Consider the following 16,314-nt stretch of genomic DNA (forward strand, 5'->3'; position numbering starts at 1 on the left):
TCATGTGGTTATTGGCAGGCCCCAGTCCCTAGCCACATGGGCCTCTCCACCTGGCAACTTGCTTCCCTTGGGGTGAGTGATCCAAGAGTGAGCAGGAGAATGAGAGAACACCCAAGTTGGAATCTACCTTCTTTTTGTAACCTAATCTCTGAAGTGACAGCCCATCATTTCTGTTGTATTCTATTGACTAGAAGCAAGTGAGTCTGGTTCATTCTGGGCAGGTAGGGGACTATACAAGGGTGTGAGTACTATGTGGGTGAGCATCACTGGGGCCATCTTCGGGGCTGCCTATCAAGGTAGATACTTCCCAGTTTACAGATTGGGAAACCAAACTCATCATGGTGTAGTGACTTTGCCAGCATCACTCAACTAATCAGGGATGCAGGACAGAACCCATCTTCTAATTTCTAGCCTATTCTTCTCATAATATTTCCATAGAGATCCTTTAAAGAACATGTTAGCACTACCATTTGCTTTTATTTTTTAAAAGTTTATATTAACTTTAAATTTATAATCTTGTATTTCATATAAAATATGAAAATTAAAAAAACTCTATCCTTTATTTAATAGAAGGAGAATTCAAGGAAGCTAGTAGTCGTTGAGAACTTAGGGCAGGATTTCCTCATTTTGCCTGGCTGTTACTTCTTTTGTAAATCACTTGTAGGCAGGAGGGTTAACCAGACAGCTGTATTTTTAAAGATGTTCCCAGGCTTGAGAATCCTTGACCTTTTGTTATAGGCATTGGGCTACATGCTTTGCATATGTTTTCATTCTGTATGCACAATGACACTCATTTCGAAGATTAGGAAACTGAGTTTGAGCATTTCTACGATGATCTGTGGTGGGACCAAATTTGAATCTAGCTGTCTCTAGCATTATGGGTCGTATTATTTTTCCACTTTACTATGTTGCTTCTTCAAGGTATTCTCTAAGTTAAAATGCTTCCTCTTCCCTTCCCCTCCTCCCACCACCCTGGGATGGAGTCTCTCTCTGTCACCCAGGATGGAGTGCAGTGGCGCCATCTCTGCTCACTGCAACCTCCGCCTCCCAGGTTCAAGCAATTCTCCTGACAGCCTCCTGAGTAGCTGGGAAAGGTGCCACCATGTGCGTGCCACCATGCCCAGCTAATTTTTGTATTTTTAGTAGAGACAAGGTTTCGCCATGTTGGCCAGGCTGGTCCCAAACTCTCAACCTCAAGTGATCCGCCTGCCTCCGCCTCTCAAAGTTGCTAGGATTACAGGTGTGAGCCACCGTGCCCGGCCCAGTGCTTTCAAATTAATTTATCTTGTGTCTGATATCTGTATTCAGTATTCTTCACTCTAATTTTTTAAGAAGTAGTCAAATCTTCCATATACGTGGCAGCACTGGCCACATGGTTTTGTTGACCAACCTTCTTGGGTCAATGCAGGTTTCATCCTAGAGGCAGGGAGAAGGAAAGGCATTATGGCCTGTATCACTTAGAGTTGGAGAAGAAGAAGGTGTAGAGGCAGTTCATAATCATTCCAAGAGCGTGTTAGTAGTCAAGAAGTCTAATATGAAAGGGGAGGGAAAATTGTCGGTTGAGAGTCTTGGACAAGTGCATTTCTTACTGCCGTGAGGAATCCATCATCCATCAAGGAGCACCAAGAGACGGGACAGGAAGACCTTAGAAAGCAGAGTCTTTTAATTGAGTCCATAAAGAGATTGTAGATTTTATTTAAAACTTATTAGTGTTATTTGCAAATAATTATGACTGTTTAAAAAATCACAGCTTTATTTTAGATTCAGGGGTACATGTGCAGGTTTGTTACATGGGTATATGACATGATGCTGAGGTTTGGGGTATGGATCCTGTCACCCAGGTAGTGAGTACAGTACACAAGAGGAAGTTTTTCAGCTCACATCTCTCTCCCTTCCTCCCCACCAAGAATTATGACTTTCTTAAACTTCATTCTTCTCATTTTTACCCCTGCTACTAGTAGCTGGACTTGTGTTGTGAACCTTCGTAAAATTTGTTTAATATAAGAACATTTATATCATTTCTTAGGTATTTCTGTGCACATGACCCCAAGTAAAGAAAATTAAATTGTATGGTGTTGGAGAAATGGGGCCGTTGCTTGGCTTACTTGGTAGCTCAATGACTTAATTCCCCAACTTTACAATACGAGCAATTAAAATTTCTGTCCAAGAAGAATTAAAATTATTACATGTCACAAGCATTTCGGATTGCTCACAAGATTTGAAGATGCAAATATGAAATACACATAATACCTAAAGCCTACTCCAGGGTTACTGCAAGTAGCTCTTGATGTGAAAAATAATAGAGGAAGTGACTATGGCACAATGTTCACACTTGTCAAATCTGGTGATGGGAGTAGGTGGTCATTATATTATTCTCTGTACTTTTCTATATATTTAAAGCTTTTCAGTATAAAAAGTAAACTCGAAAGAAAGATAGAATACTCTTTATTGCTATCAAGACTCCAAATTTTAAGGTATACTGATTTCAACTTCTTGATTCAAAAGACTTGTTTTAATTCATATAATTTAAAAATCATTTAGTTCTTATGTTTTTTTCATCCTAGTAATTTTAAAAAACTTTGTTCGATTACTCTAACCATGGATGTACCTTATTATTGTTATTTTGTTGTTGTTGAGCTTTTTATATTCTCTCATGTAGGAAGGTTTCAAGCATTACCTTTAGAAATGACAGAAGTACTAATAGTATTGAGTCATATAATTGCTTCCCACTCATACACCCACTATATCTGTACTTTCAACAACTCCTTTTCCCCCTCATTTTCTTTATTCTGATTAAAAGTAACCAGCAATTGCTGTTTAGTTCATAACTGTCATTTGGGTAGGAAAAGTGCAGGGGATTCATGCTTCCATTTCTGGTTCATAAGTTTTATGTATGTTTCATTTTTTTTTATCACCCTGGTATTGTGCTTTAGGCATATCTTACTATTATATGTTTCACATATAAGATATCTGAACACTGTGTATAGATGGACAACAGCAGTGCACTCAGGGAGCCACTATTATAAATAATGATGTTTAAAGTTCAGATGAAGGACATTTTCCTGAAGGACCCATTTGATGCCATCCCTGAGCCCTCTTTATTGGAGTTTAGTGGTCTTTGTAGACATGACTTAGCAAAAGTGGAAGGGACTCCTTCTAGGCATATTTTTATTAGGATCTTTTTGATCTACAGATACCATATATAATAGGAATTCTGACATACAAGGTTAACTATAAAGTAATGATGTTAATTTCCGTAAGCCACATAAAACTGATTTAATTATTCCGTAGTGACACCCCACATCTAGGACATACCATACACTAATCAGTAGTTGTTTTTCTTGGCTGTATTTCTTCCATTGCCAATAAAAAAAGTTTTATATATTTTATCTTGTCCCATCAATTAAAAGGAAATTTCCTTGAAGGCAGGGATGCCACTGGCTTTGTCTGTTCTTCCGTAGTGATTTGCATCATGGTTACAAGCAGGGTCTCAGAATCTCCACTAGGTAACTTGCAACTGCTGGATCTTAGGCAAGGGACTTAACTTCTCTACCTCTCTGTTTTCTCATTTGTAAAATGGAAACAGTGATAATGCTTTCTTTCACTCGTGTCCATGTGAAGAGACCACCAAACAGGCTTTGTGTGAGCAATAAAACTTTTTAATCACCTGGGTGCAGGTGGGCTGAGTCCGAAAAGAGAATCAGCAAAGGGAGATAGGGGTGGGGCCGTTTTATAAGATTTGGGTGGGTAGTGGAAAATTACAGTCAAAGGGGGTTGTTCTCCGGCGGGTAGGGCGGGGGTCACAAGGTGCTCAGTGGGGGAGATTTTGAGCCAGGATGAGCCAGGAGAAGGAATTTCACAAGGTAATGTCATCAGTTAAGGCAGGAACAGGACATTTTCACTTCTTTTGTGATTCTTCAGTTACTTCAGGCCATCTGGATGTATATACATGCAGGTCACAGGGCATATGATGGCTTAGCTTGGGCTCAGAGGCCTGACACTTTATTTTACAGATTCTAAGACATTTTTTCACATTTTAGTATCTCTGAACTTAGGACATACTTTAGTCAGTTAGGTTTTATGAATCATTGTGGTTGTGACTTGATACTACCTTAAATTATTAGTTCTGTCCTTGAGGGTGTTTTTTTTTTGTTTTGTTTTGTTTTTGATTTTGGTACCATTCGTATGAATTCAGACTGCAGTTGAGTACCTGTGCATACATTCTCAAAGAAGCTTGGTTTCTTTCCTCCTCCTGGTAGTATGTACATTTTGTTTCTCTCTTTTTCTCCATGGTTGGTTTATTTCATGCTTACCTTAACAGGGAGGGCCCACTGGTGGCCTAGTATTGTGTAGGAGTTAGATTCCTCATCTTGGGTGTCTTTTTTCTTTCTCAATAGCACAGAAAATAATGGTGCAGTCTTACAATCAGTGATGTTTTATATCTGATGTAATCAAACCTACCTTTCATGGTTGTTGTCAGCATATCTTAGGATAACATGCTAATGCTCTTAGCCTGGAATATAGTAAGCATTCAGTTTATGTTTGCGATTGTTTTATATCCTTGTTGTTCTTGTTCTGCTTTGCTCTATCTTGTTCTACTTGTTTTACTTGTTTGTGTTTATCTCTTCCACTCTGCTGTGAGCTACTCACGAATAGGTTTGGATTTCTTCCAGTATCTTCAGAGCCTAATGGCACTTGGTAGGATTGCTAAAAGGTGAACTGAGTTGCATAAAAGAAAGTGAATGCTAGTCTGATTTCTATTTTAGCTAGGTTTCTGACCATAAGAAAGTCACTTTACCCCTCAAGGTATCAGTTTCTTCACCTTTAAAAAGAGCAGAATGAACTATTAACCTTAAAATTGCTCTCACCTCTAAAATTTAATTTTAGATAAACTTTTAAGTGCAGATTTACAGAAAAGTTACAATGGTAGCACAGAATTCTCTTTACCCAGTTTCTCCTGTTAACATCTTGTATTACCTTTGTTTGTCAAAACTAATGTCCTATTATCTGTTCCAGGGTCTAGTCTAGAATACTGCATTGCATTTAGTAAAATTTGACTTTAAGATAAAAATGCTGTACTATTTTGTGCATGTTTAGAGTTTTGAGTATTATAGAATATTGGTTATTAAAACTATATGCATATGATGGAATTCACTTAATTTGTTTCAATGTTAGGTTTCCATGGCACATGGAATACAAAATTTGATTAATGCCATCAGAATGATTCACGGTGTGTCAAGGTATTATAATACCTCAGAGAGAATGACCTCATTGTTTATCAAGGTAAGTTTCTATGGGAGGAAATTACATGTTATCCTGTGAAAAAGTTAGCAAATCTTTCCTTCCGAGCCCTAGGAAGGAAACTGGGAAGCCTGAGCGCCTCTCAGAGTTTTAGTACTTCCAGTGGGCAAGAAGAGAAAGGCGCTGACTGGACTCGGTTGTACTTAATTGAAGGGAGTAATTGGTACTTTTCTGTTTATCAGGTGTAAGCCCCAATACTTAAAGAAAATGTGCCTGGTGGCTTTTTAATTTATTCATTTCAAATAGTTTTGATTCTACCCAAGAGATAGTAGTGTGTTTACTATTAACAGTGCTTCTTTAGCTACTCCCATCACCACTATATTTTGTGTAAAATCTTCCTGTGTAGCACCACATGGTTAATTATTTAAAATAATTTGAAAAATTACTCAAGCAACACATGAGACCAGGCGTGGTGGCTCAGGCTGTAATCCCAGCGCTTTGGGAAGCCAAGGTGGGAGGATCGCTGGAGCTCATGAGTTTGAGACCAACCTGGAAAACATAGGGGGACCCTGGCTCTACAAAAAAAATGTTTTAAAGTTAGCTGGGCATGGTGGTGTGTGCCTGTAGTCCTGGCTATTCCAGAGGCTGACGCAGGAGGATCCCTTGAGCCTGGGAGTTCAAGAATGTGGTAAGCTGTGATCACACCATGGCACTCCAGCCTGGGCAAGAGAGTAAGACCCTGTCTCAAAAAACAAACAAACAAACAAAAGACCCAACAACAGGAAAAAAACCCCACGTGAATAGAGTTTATTTCTAAATTATTCAAGCACAACTAAATATATAAAGTCACAGTCACATTTTAAGTTTTTTTAAAAAGCAAAGTATAGGTTTAATCACCATGTCCTAAATACGACAAGACTCTCAGAATCCTTCCTCTTTACCAGTCTCTCTCATTCTTGCCATATATGTCCCACATTGAGATCATTTTTAGTTCTGAGAAAGATTCTTTGCTTGGCTTCTGAATCTTCTGGTAGGCCCATCTGTGCACTTTCTAGTAAAATCTAGTTTGAGCAAAGAACCCTGCTAAGTCAGTTTAGCAAGAACCGCCCATTCTCGATATCTGATGACTCTAGATATCTGATCAGGTTTTCATTCTCCCCGACCCCCCAGGTGTTGTCAGATCACTTTGGCCTGTCTTCAGCAAGAATCCTGTTAGGTCAGTTTAGCCAAAATCCCCCTTACCTCTGATGTTTCCTCTTAATAATTTTCCACCCACTGACCCCCATCCTGCCCCTTGGCTGTACATTCCTGCTTGCCCACGCTGTGTTCAGAGTTGAGCGCAATCTCTCTTTCCCGCTGCAAGATCCCATTTCAGTGGTCCCTATACCTATCACAAGGGTCCTGAATAAAGTCTTTTGCTATGCAAGTATCACTGAATACTTTTTTTTAACAGTTCCATATTATTCTTAACATTTTTTTCTTTTTTTTTTTTTTTTTTTTTTTTTTTGAGACGGGGTCTCGCGCTGTCCCCCAGGCTGGAGTGCAGTGGCCGGATCTCCGCTCACTGCAAGCTCCGCCTCCCGGGTTCACGCCATTCTCCTGCCTCAGCCTCCCGAGTAGCTGGGACTACAGGTGCTGCCACCTTGCCCGGCTATTTTTTGTATTTCTTAGTAGAGACGGGGTTTCACCGTGTTAGCCAGGATGGTCTCGATCTCCTGACCTCGTGATCCGCCCATCTCGGCCTCCCAAAGTGCTGGGATTACAGGCTTGAGCCACCGCGCCCGGCCAACATTTTTTTCAACATTGTGAATCAACAAGTATTCAGACTAAAATCTAAGTATTGCTAATTTATTGATCACCACTGTTTTGTGATTCCCACATCTTTTTCCTTCTTGGATTCATTATTTCTTTTGCTGAAAAAAGTTGTTTCAGAGAGGGTTTCAGGGTGGTGAACTTCCTGGATTTCTACATGTCTGAGAATCACTTTCATTTTGTGTGATCACTCAGATGCTGGTGTGACTTGGATTTTAAATTCGACATCATTGTCTCCTGGGAAGTTGAAGATATTGCTCGATCATTGTCTAGTATTCAATATTGTTGATGAGAAGCTTGGTGCTAATCTGATTCTTGTTTCCTTTGTAGGTAACCGGTTTTATTCTCCCAGGAATCTTTTAGGATTTTTTCTTTATCTTTGAATTTCTAAAATCTCAAACTTTTTCTTTTACATTCATCTCATTCTACACTTGCTGAGTTATCTCAATCCAAAGACTTTCGTTTCTCTTTCTTTTTTTTTTTTTATTTTGAGATGGAGTCTCGCTGTGTCACACAGGCTGGAGTGCGGTGGTGCGATCTTGGCTCACTGCAAGCTCTGCCTTCCGGGTTCATGCCATTCTCCTGCCTCAGCCTCCCAAGTAGCTGGGACTACAGGTGCTTGCCACCATGCCCGGCTAAGTTTTTGTATTTTTAGTAGAGACGGGGTTTCACTGTATTAGCCAGGATGGTCTCGATCTCCTGACCTCATGATCTGCCCGCCTCGGCCTCCCAAAGTGCAGGGATTACAGGCGTGGGCCACTGCACCTGGCCTCCTTTCTCTTTATTCCTGGGAAACAGTCCTCTTTTGCCTTGGATTATTCCTAGTTCACTGATATGGTTTGGATATTTGTCCCCTCCAAATCTCATGTTGAAATGTCATCCTCAGTGTTGGAGATGGAGCCTGGCAGGAAGTGTCTGGGTCATGGGAGTAGATCCCTCATGAATGGTTTGGTGCCCTCCCTGTGGTAATGAGTTCATGCAACAGCTGATTGTTTGAAAGATCCTGGCATCTCTCTCTTGCTTGCTCTCATACAAGGCCAGTTCCCACTTTGCTTTCGACCATGACTGTAAGCTTCCTGGGGCCGTCATCAGAAGCAGATGCCAGTGCTATGCTTCGTGTACGGCCTACAGAGCTGTGGGCCAAATAAACCTCTTTTCTCTATAAATTACCCATTCTCAGGTGTTCCTTGATAGCAGTGTAAATGGACTAACACACCTACCCATTCAATTTATTCTCTCCTCTTGCATCTAACTTCCATTTCTCTTAATTTTTTTCTTCCGTCTTTGCCCTTTTCTGGCTCACTCATTTGCTCTTCATTTTTGTACCAATTGATGTTCAGTTCATCAGTAGAATTTCTTTTAAAATTCTGAGAATGAAAATTCCAATTTCAAGTTCTCTAGTTTTTTTTAATGTTATTATTATTTTTTTTTATTTTTAGAGACAGAGTCTCATTCTGTTTCCCGGGCTGGCCTTGAACTCCTGGGCTCAAGTGATCCACCCACCTTGGCCTCCCAAAGTGCTGGGATTACAGGCATGAGCCACTGCACTTGGCCCATAGGTTTACTCTTTATCATATTTTTGTGCTTGTGGTTTGAAATTTATATATAAATATTATTTCTCTTTTTACATATAATTATTTTGTACCTGTATTTATTTTAGGTAACAAATCAAATGGTAACAGCATGTAAAGCATATATTACTGATGGAGGATTAAACCATGTATGGGATCAGGAAACGCCAGTGGTACTAAAGAAAATTCAGGTTTGTAGGAGTACTTTTATTTTCATAAATTAAATCTTTTCCCATCCTGCCCAATTTTACTTTGTTTATTCACAAAATATGTTAACTGAAAAAACTTCCTGCAGAGTAGTGTTGAGAATATAAAAAGAATACAATTCTCATTATCTATTTCCCTTTATATTTAGTGCTTCTCTTAGGGTATAATTTAATTTTCATCTTCTCCATGGCTGCCTGTGTTAGACTCCTGTGTGCCATTTCATATGCTCTGGCCACTACATCTCATTCCAGCCCCTGTTGTAATTAAAATTTTTGCCTTTTTTTGCACTGATTAGGATTACCATGTATCCTTAAATAAACACGGTTGTAGTTGGCATCCTAATTTTGATCCTGGTTTAGAAGACAATGTTTCTAACATTTCCCCGATTTAGTTGGATGCTTTTGTAAGTTTTAAATATATCTTCGATCAGATGAGTTTAGTACCAAGATATATTTTTTAAAGTTATGAATGGGTTTTGAAAAATTGTCTTCTGCACATATTGATTGAGATGCTTATAGAATTTTGCTCCTCAGTCTGTTAATGTGATAGATGACATTTTTAGACTTTCTAAAACTGTCCTAATGTTTCTGGGATAAACTCAACTTGGTCATGGTGTAATTATCTTTTTAAAAGCCACTCAAGTTCAGTTTGCTACAGTTTTGTTTAGGATTTTCGGGAACTGTATTGGTGAGGGAGAGAGCCTATAATTTTCCTTTCTCATACCGACCTTGTCTGTGTTTTTGGCATTAATGTCTCAGAATGAACGGAGGGTGGGGGGAAGTATTCCTCCTTTTTCCATTTTCTGAAAAAGTTTGTATAAAATTAAAGTGACCTGCTTATTGAAAGTTTGAAAGAAATGGCCACAGCAAGAAGGCTCCTTCTGGAAGTGGTTATTGGTCATCTCTGTGTGCAGGTTCCCTGGTCTTCGTAGTGCCAAAGTGTGTGGCTTGAACAGGGAGGTCAAGTTTGAAAAGTAACGCAGTGCCCTCCACCCAGGATGGGAACCATTATTCCTGCAGGCCTGGTGCTGACTGCCATCCTGGCCAGGGCACTGCTATCACCCTTGCTCTGACCTCTGAACTGGAGGATAAGAAGAGGAAGAATTGCATTTAGTGTTTCTCATGCTGAAAACAGTGGATTCCAAGGACTGGAAGAATCAGGATCATTATGCAGGTCTTGGACTTAGCCATGTAAGATACAAAGCTACACAGAGACACATCAAAGCAGCTCATAAAGCAGTGGTTTTAAAACATCATGGAAAGCAGCCGGTGAACCAATAAAGGAAAGAGATAATGACTACTTCACTTGCATCACTAAAATTATAAAATGTATGACCCAGTGAAAAGAGGAGCATTTAACAGTGTAGATCATACATTTGGAAACTCAGTTCCTTCTAAAAGTGAAGCAAGGGACAGTTTCTTTGAAGTGTTTTTCCCACTATTCAAAAATAATTCCAGATGGTCAAAAAAAAGTTTCTAAACCTGGTGTTATGAATCCATCATTTTATTCCTTCTGGTGTAGTTTTTATGCTTGGACAGAATTTTCTTATTTAAATACAGAAGGAAGAAAGCAGAATATTGTGACAAGAGAGGGGTTGAAAAGAAGAACAGAGCAACAAGAGCACAAAGAAAGAAAGAAGAAATGAATTGAAAACATTAGTTGATAATACACATAGCTGTGATACAAGGATAAAAAAATTCAAGGAAGAGAAAGCCAGGGTCAGGCGCAGTGGCTCATGCCTGTGACTCCAGCACTTTGGGAGGCGGAGGAGGGTAGATCGCTTGAGCCCAGGAGCTCGAGACCAGCGTGGGCAACATGATGAAACCCTGTCTCTACAAAAAATTAGCCAGGGGTGTTGGTGCACACCTGTAATCCCAGCAACTTGGGAGGCCGAGGTGGGAGAATTGTTTGAGCCTGAGAGGCTGAGGCCGCAGTGAGGTGAGCCATGATCGCGCCACTGCACTCCAGCTTGGGTGACAGAGCAAGACTCTGTCTCAACATAAAAAAAAAAAAAGAGAGAGAAAGCCAAGAAAGAAGCAAGATTGAAGAAGCAAGAGGCTACAGAAAAGCAAAGACAAGCTGAATTAAAAGCTGCTTGAATAGCTAAGGAGGAAGAAGAGGAAGTTAAACAACAAGCATTGTTGGCAAAGAAGGGAAAAGATATCCAGAAAAGAGTCGTTAAAAGGAAAAGACAAACCTTCAAAATTCAAGGAAGACTGGAAATCACTTTTTCTGACAATAAGTGGAAAAGGCGGAAGAAGTGGGAAAACTTTGTGATAGGCTTCAACTAGCAAGTTTACAGCACTTCAGTGAAATACCTCATCTATAAAAATCTAGGAATGGCTGCTCTGGTAAAAACAGAAGAAATAAATGAGCCAATTAGAATGGAGAAAGAGGAAGGGGAGGCTTGTGTGTGTGACAAGCATCAAAGAATGCAGAGAAATCACCTGTCAAAGGTGGAAATGGCAGTAGAAATTGGTCAGAGGAGCATTGGTCTGCAGTTACTAATTAAAGCCACAGGCCCCTTTTCTGCATGAACTAATTCAATATGGGAAGTTATTACCAATTATATGAACACACATTGTTTTTTTGGAGTCAAGAGAACTTATTGGCAAAGAAAATTGAGCCTCTGAAAACTTGACCCTCTTAAAAAAAAAAGATGACAAAAAAGGCTTTGGATAATTTTTAAAAGAACGTGGAGTAGTCTCTCAAGTACATGAAGTAGGCCTCCTTCAGATGCACCTGAAAGATGAGGAAAAATAGAGGGAGCAGTGCCTGGCGAGACAAAAGAGGACCTCAAGAAACGATATAAAGAAGTTGTTGAGGTGGTAAAGGCGATGAAATGCCCAGGAACAACTGCTGAATGCAAATGGAGCCGAGAAATGACTTATGGACAGTCTTTGTTGTGTATGCATTTAAAAAATAAAACTGATAATTGGACTGGCTATTTGTATGTTTCCTCTTGAGAAATGTCTTTTCAGGTCCTCTGCCCATTTTTTAAATATTTTTTTTTGAGATGGAGTCTCACTCTGTCACCCAGGCTGGAGTGCAGTGGCACGATCTCGGCTCGCTGCAACCTCCACCTCCCAGGTTCAAGCGATTCTCCTGTCTCAGCCTCCTGAGTAGATGGGATTACAGATGCCTGCCACCACGCCCAGTTAAGTTTTGTATTTTTAGTAGAGACAGGGTTTCACCATGTTGGCCAGGCTGGTCTTGAACTCCTGACCTCAAGTGATCCTCCTGCCTGAGTCTCCCAAAGTGTTGAGATCACAGGTGTGAGACACCATGCCTGGCCTCATTTGTTCATTTTAAAATCAGATTATTTATTTTCTTCCTATTGAGTTATTTGAGTTCCTTATATATTTTGGGAATAAACCTCTTATTAGATATATGGTTTGCAAATACTGTCTTCCAATCTGTAGGTTGTGTCTTCACTCTGTTTTCTTTTCTGTGCAAAAGCTTTATAGTTTGATACAATCTCATTTGTTATTTTTGCCTTTGTTTCCTGTACGTTTGGGGTCACATCCAAAAAATCAATGCCAAGTAGCTTTTCCCGACATTTTCCTCTAGTAATTTTAGAGTTTCAGGTCTTGTCTTTACATTTTTTGTCAACTTTAGGTTGACTTTTGTATGTCATGTGAAACAATGGTTCAATTTTATTATTTTGCTTGTGGATATCCAGTTTTCCCAAGACCATTTATTGAAGAGACTGCCCTTTCCTCATTGTGCGTTCTTGGAACCTTTGTCAAAGATCAGTTGACCATAATGCATGGATTTATTTCTGGGTTCTCTATTCTGTTTCATTGGTCTATGTATCTGTTTTTATGTCAGTACCATGCTGTTTTGATTACTATAGCTTGGTAGTATATACAAATATACTACGGTATAAAATCAGGCAGTGTGATGCCTCCAGCTTTGCCAATTAAAAACCACAATGAAGTATCATCTCACACCTGTTAGAATGCCTACTACAGAAAAAGACAAATGATAACAAGTGTTGGTAGGAATGTAAATTAGTGTAGTCATTATGATACATAGTATAGAGGTTCCCCCCAATATTAAAAATAGAACTACCATATGATCCAGCAATCTCATTTCTGGGTAAATATTTAAAGGAAATGATATAACTGTCTCAAAGAGATATCTGCATTCTTATATTCATTGCAACATTATTCACAATAGCCAAGATATGGAAACAACCTAAGTGCCTGTTGGCAGATGAATGGGTAAAGAAAATGTGGTATATAGGGTATGTATGTATATATGTATGCGTTTGTATGTGTGTGTGTATGGATACATATATATAATGGAATATTATTCAGTCTTTACAAAGAAGGAAATATTGTCATTTTTGACAACACGGCTGAATTTTATTTCATTATGCTAAGTGAAATAAGCCAGACACAGAAAGACAAATACTGCCTTTTTTCATCTATATGTGGAATCTAAAAAAGTCAAGCTCTTAGAAGCGGAGAGCAGAATGGTGGTTACCAGGGGCTGGAGAGGGATGGCACAATGATGAGATATTGGTGAAAGGGTACAAATTTTCAGTTTTGCAGGATGAATAAATTCTGGAGATCTAATGTACTGTATGATGACTATAGTTCACAATACCATTTTGTTTTTGTTTTTTTAGACAAGGTCTAGCTCTATTGCTCAGGCTGGAGTGCACTGGTGCCATCTCAGCTCAGTGCAACCTCCGCCTCCTGGGCTCAAGCCATCCTCCCATCTCAGCCTCCCTAGTAGCTGGGACTACAGGCATGCACCATGTATTGCATACTTGACATTTGCTAAGAAAGGAGGTCACACCCCTGACCCTGAAAAGTAACTCACACCCCCCACCCCAAAAAGTAACTATGTGAGGTGAGGATATGCTAATTAGCTTGATTTTGGTAAACATTTCACAATGTATACATCTTTTAAAACATCATGTTGTGTACCTTAAATATATACAATTTTTGTTTGTCAATTATTCCTCAATAAAACTGGAAAAAAAATAAAACTGGAAATACTGAACAAGAAAGCAAGTCTGATAGAACTCATCTGTTAAGCATTTTCTTTGTGAAAAGATTTTTAATTTCCTGCTTCTCTTGTATAATTAAAAATTTTTAATTATGATAAAAATAACATAAAATTTACTATTTTAACCATACAATTGAGTGGCATTAACTATATTCACAGTGTTTTGCAACCATCACTGCTGTCCATTTCAGAACTTTTTCATCATTCTAAACTGAAACTCTGTAGTCATTAAATAATTCCCCAAACTCAGGCTGGGCACCGTGGCTCATGCCTGTAATCCCAGCACTTTGGGAGGCTGAGGCAGGCGGATCACCTGAGGTTAGGAGTTCGAGACCAGCCTGGCCAACATGATAAAACCCTGTCTCTACTAAAAATACAAAAATTAGCCAGGCATGGTGGCAGGCTCCTGTAGTCCCAGCTACTCAGGAGGCTGAGGCAGGAGAATCACTTGAACCCTGGAGTTGGAGGTTGCATTGAGCCGAGATGGTACCATTGCACTCCGGCCTGGGCAACAAGAGCAAAACTCCCTCTCAGAAAATAAATAAATAAATAAATAAATTCCCCAAACTCTCTGCCCTGGCCCCTAGTAACTTGTTTTGACTGACTGTCTGTATGAATGTGCCTATTCTAGGTACCTCAAATAAGTAGATTTAAACAATATTTGTTTTTCTGTGTCTGGTTTATTTCACTTAGTGTAATATTTTCATCTATGTTCTAGTATGTATCAGAATTTCATTCCCTTTCATGGCTGAGTAATATATTCCATTGTATGTATAGCCCATATATTTTTATCTATTCCTCTGCTGATGCACATTTGATTTGTTACTACCTTTTGGCTCTTGTGAATTATGTGGCTATGAACATTGGTGTGTATCTGTTTGAGCCCCTGCTATCAGTTCTGCTGGGTGTATTCCTAGAAGGGAAATTGTTGGGTCATATAGTAATTCTATGTGTAACTTTTAGAGTTCCTGCTAAACAGTTTTCCACAGTGGCTACACCATTTTACATTTCCACCAGCAATGCAGGAGGGTTCCAATTTCTTCATTTCCTTGCCAACACTTTTTATTTTCTATTATTTTGATAAGAGCCATTCTAATGTGTATGGAGTGAAGTGACATCTCATTGTGGTTTTGATTTGCTTTCCCTAGTGGCTAGTGATGGCTGAGCATCTTTTCATATGCTTAGTGGCCCTTCGTACATCTTTTTAGAAATATTTACTCAGGCCCTTTATCCATTTTTGAATTGGGTTGTTTGGTTTTTTTTGGTGGTGATTGTTGAGTTGTAGGATTTCTTTATATATTCTGGATATTAATTCCTTATCATATATATGCTTTGCAAATATATTATTGCTTATTTATTTATTTTACTTGTTCATTTTGAGACAAAACCTCACTCTGTCACCCAGGCTGGAGTGCAGTAGCATGATCAAGTTCACTGCATCCTTGACCTCCTGGGCTCAAGGGATCCTCCCACCTTTGCCTCCTAAGTAGCTGGGACCACGGGTGCATGCCATCACACCCGGGTAATGTTTTTATTATTGTAGAGACAAGGTTTTGCTGTATTTCTCGGGTGGTCCCAAACTCCTGAGCTTAAGCAATCATCCTGCCTTTGCCTCCCAAAGTGGTGGGATTACAGGCATGAGCCACCACACCTGGCCTGTTTATTAAAAAAACTATTTGACTATACTTTCTATTTCTTTTCGAGTTAGTTTTAGTAAGTTGATATTCTTGGGGAATTTCCCCAAATTGTCTAAAATTTGTAATTTATTGAGTTAATGTTGATAATATTCTCTTACTATTCTTTGTCTTACTATATAAGATGTCCCCTTATTTGCTAATATTCTTTATCTTCTTTCTGTTTTCCTAATCATTCTTGCTCCCCTCATTCCCAGATTCAAAACAACTTATCATCTTCCTAGGAGTTTCTCATTTCTGTTGTTTTTATTATTACTTGCAGGATTCCATGTTTTCATCTAGAGTTTCTCTGACGTTATTTTTGGGAATAGGAGTCAGAAATTACTCCCCCCAAGTTTGCCAATTGGCAGGAACCATAACTCTTTACATAGAATTTAGCAATGTAGTCTCATTCTTCTTTTAAGATCCTTAAGATTACTAGCCATTTACTGACTGAATTAGAAATGGGAACTTGGTTTTCTTAATTCTAGTTCAATGTTTCCATCACATCTGAAATGTTTTTAGAAAACTTTCAGTGTATACTTTTTAGGAATAGTTTTTATATGAGTTGGAGGAAACAATGAGAATTGTTACTCAGAATCTTATCTGAGAACTGTTACTCAGAGCCAACTCATTAAAAAAAATTTTTTTAGGCCGGGTGCAGTGGCTCAAGCCTGTAATCCCAGCACTTTGGGAGGCCAAGACGGGCAGATCACGAGTTCAGGAGGTCGAGACCATCCTGGCTAACCCGGTGAAACCCCGTCTCTACTAAAAAATACAAAAAACTA

The 16,314-nt window shown here is 39.2% G+C and overlaps 1 protein-coding gene and 1 pseudogene across 5 annotated transcripts in view; both read left to right on the plus strand.

Moving 5' to 3' along the window:
* DNAH8 (dynein axonemal heavy chain 8) overlaps positions 1 to 16,314 on the plus strand; it is a 319,842-nt gene that overhangs the window by 36,518 nt on the left and 267,010 nt on the right. For all 5 annotated transcript variants that reach the window (XM_031667069.1, XM_031667067.1, XM_031667072.1 and 2 more), the window contains exons 10-11: positions 5,176 to 5,283; positions 8,714 to 8,815. In XM_031667069.1, coding sequence (XP_031522929.1) covers positions 5,176 to 5,283; positions 8,714 to 8,815 — 210 coding nt within the window. The remainder of the gene's footprint in view (positions 1 to 5,175; positions 5,284 to 8,713; positions 8,816 to 16,314) is intronic.
* Positions 8,835 to 10,638, plus strand: LOC103883652 (annotated as a pseudogene).

The sequence above is a fragment of the Papio anubis genome, chromosome 6 (assembly GCF_008728515.1).
Source record: "Papio anubis isolate 15944 chromosome 6, Panubis1.0, whole genome shotgun sequence".
Classification (NCBI taxonomy): Eukaryota; Metazoa; Chordata; class Mammalia; order Primates; family Cercopithecidae; genus Papio; species Papio anubis.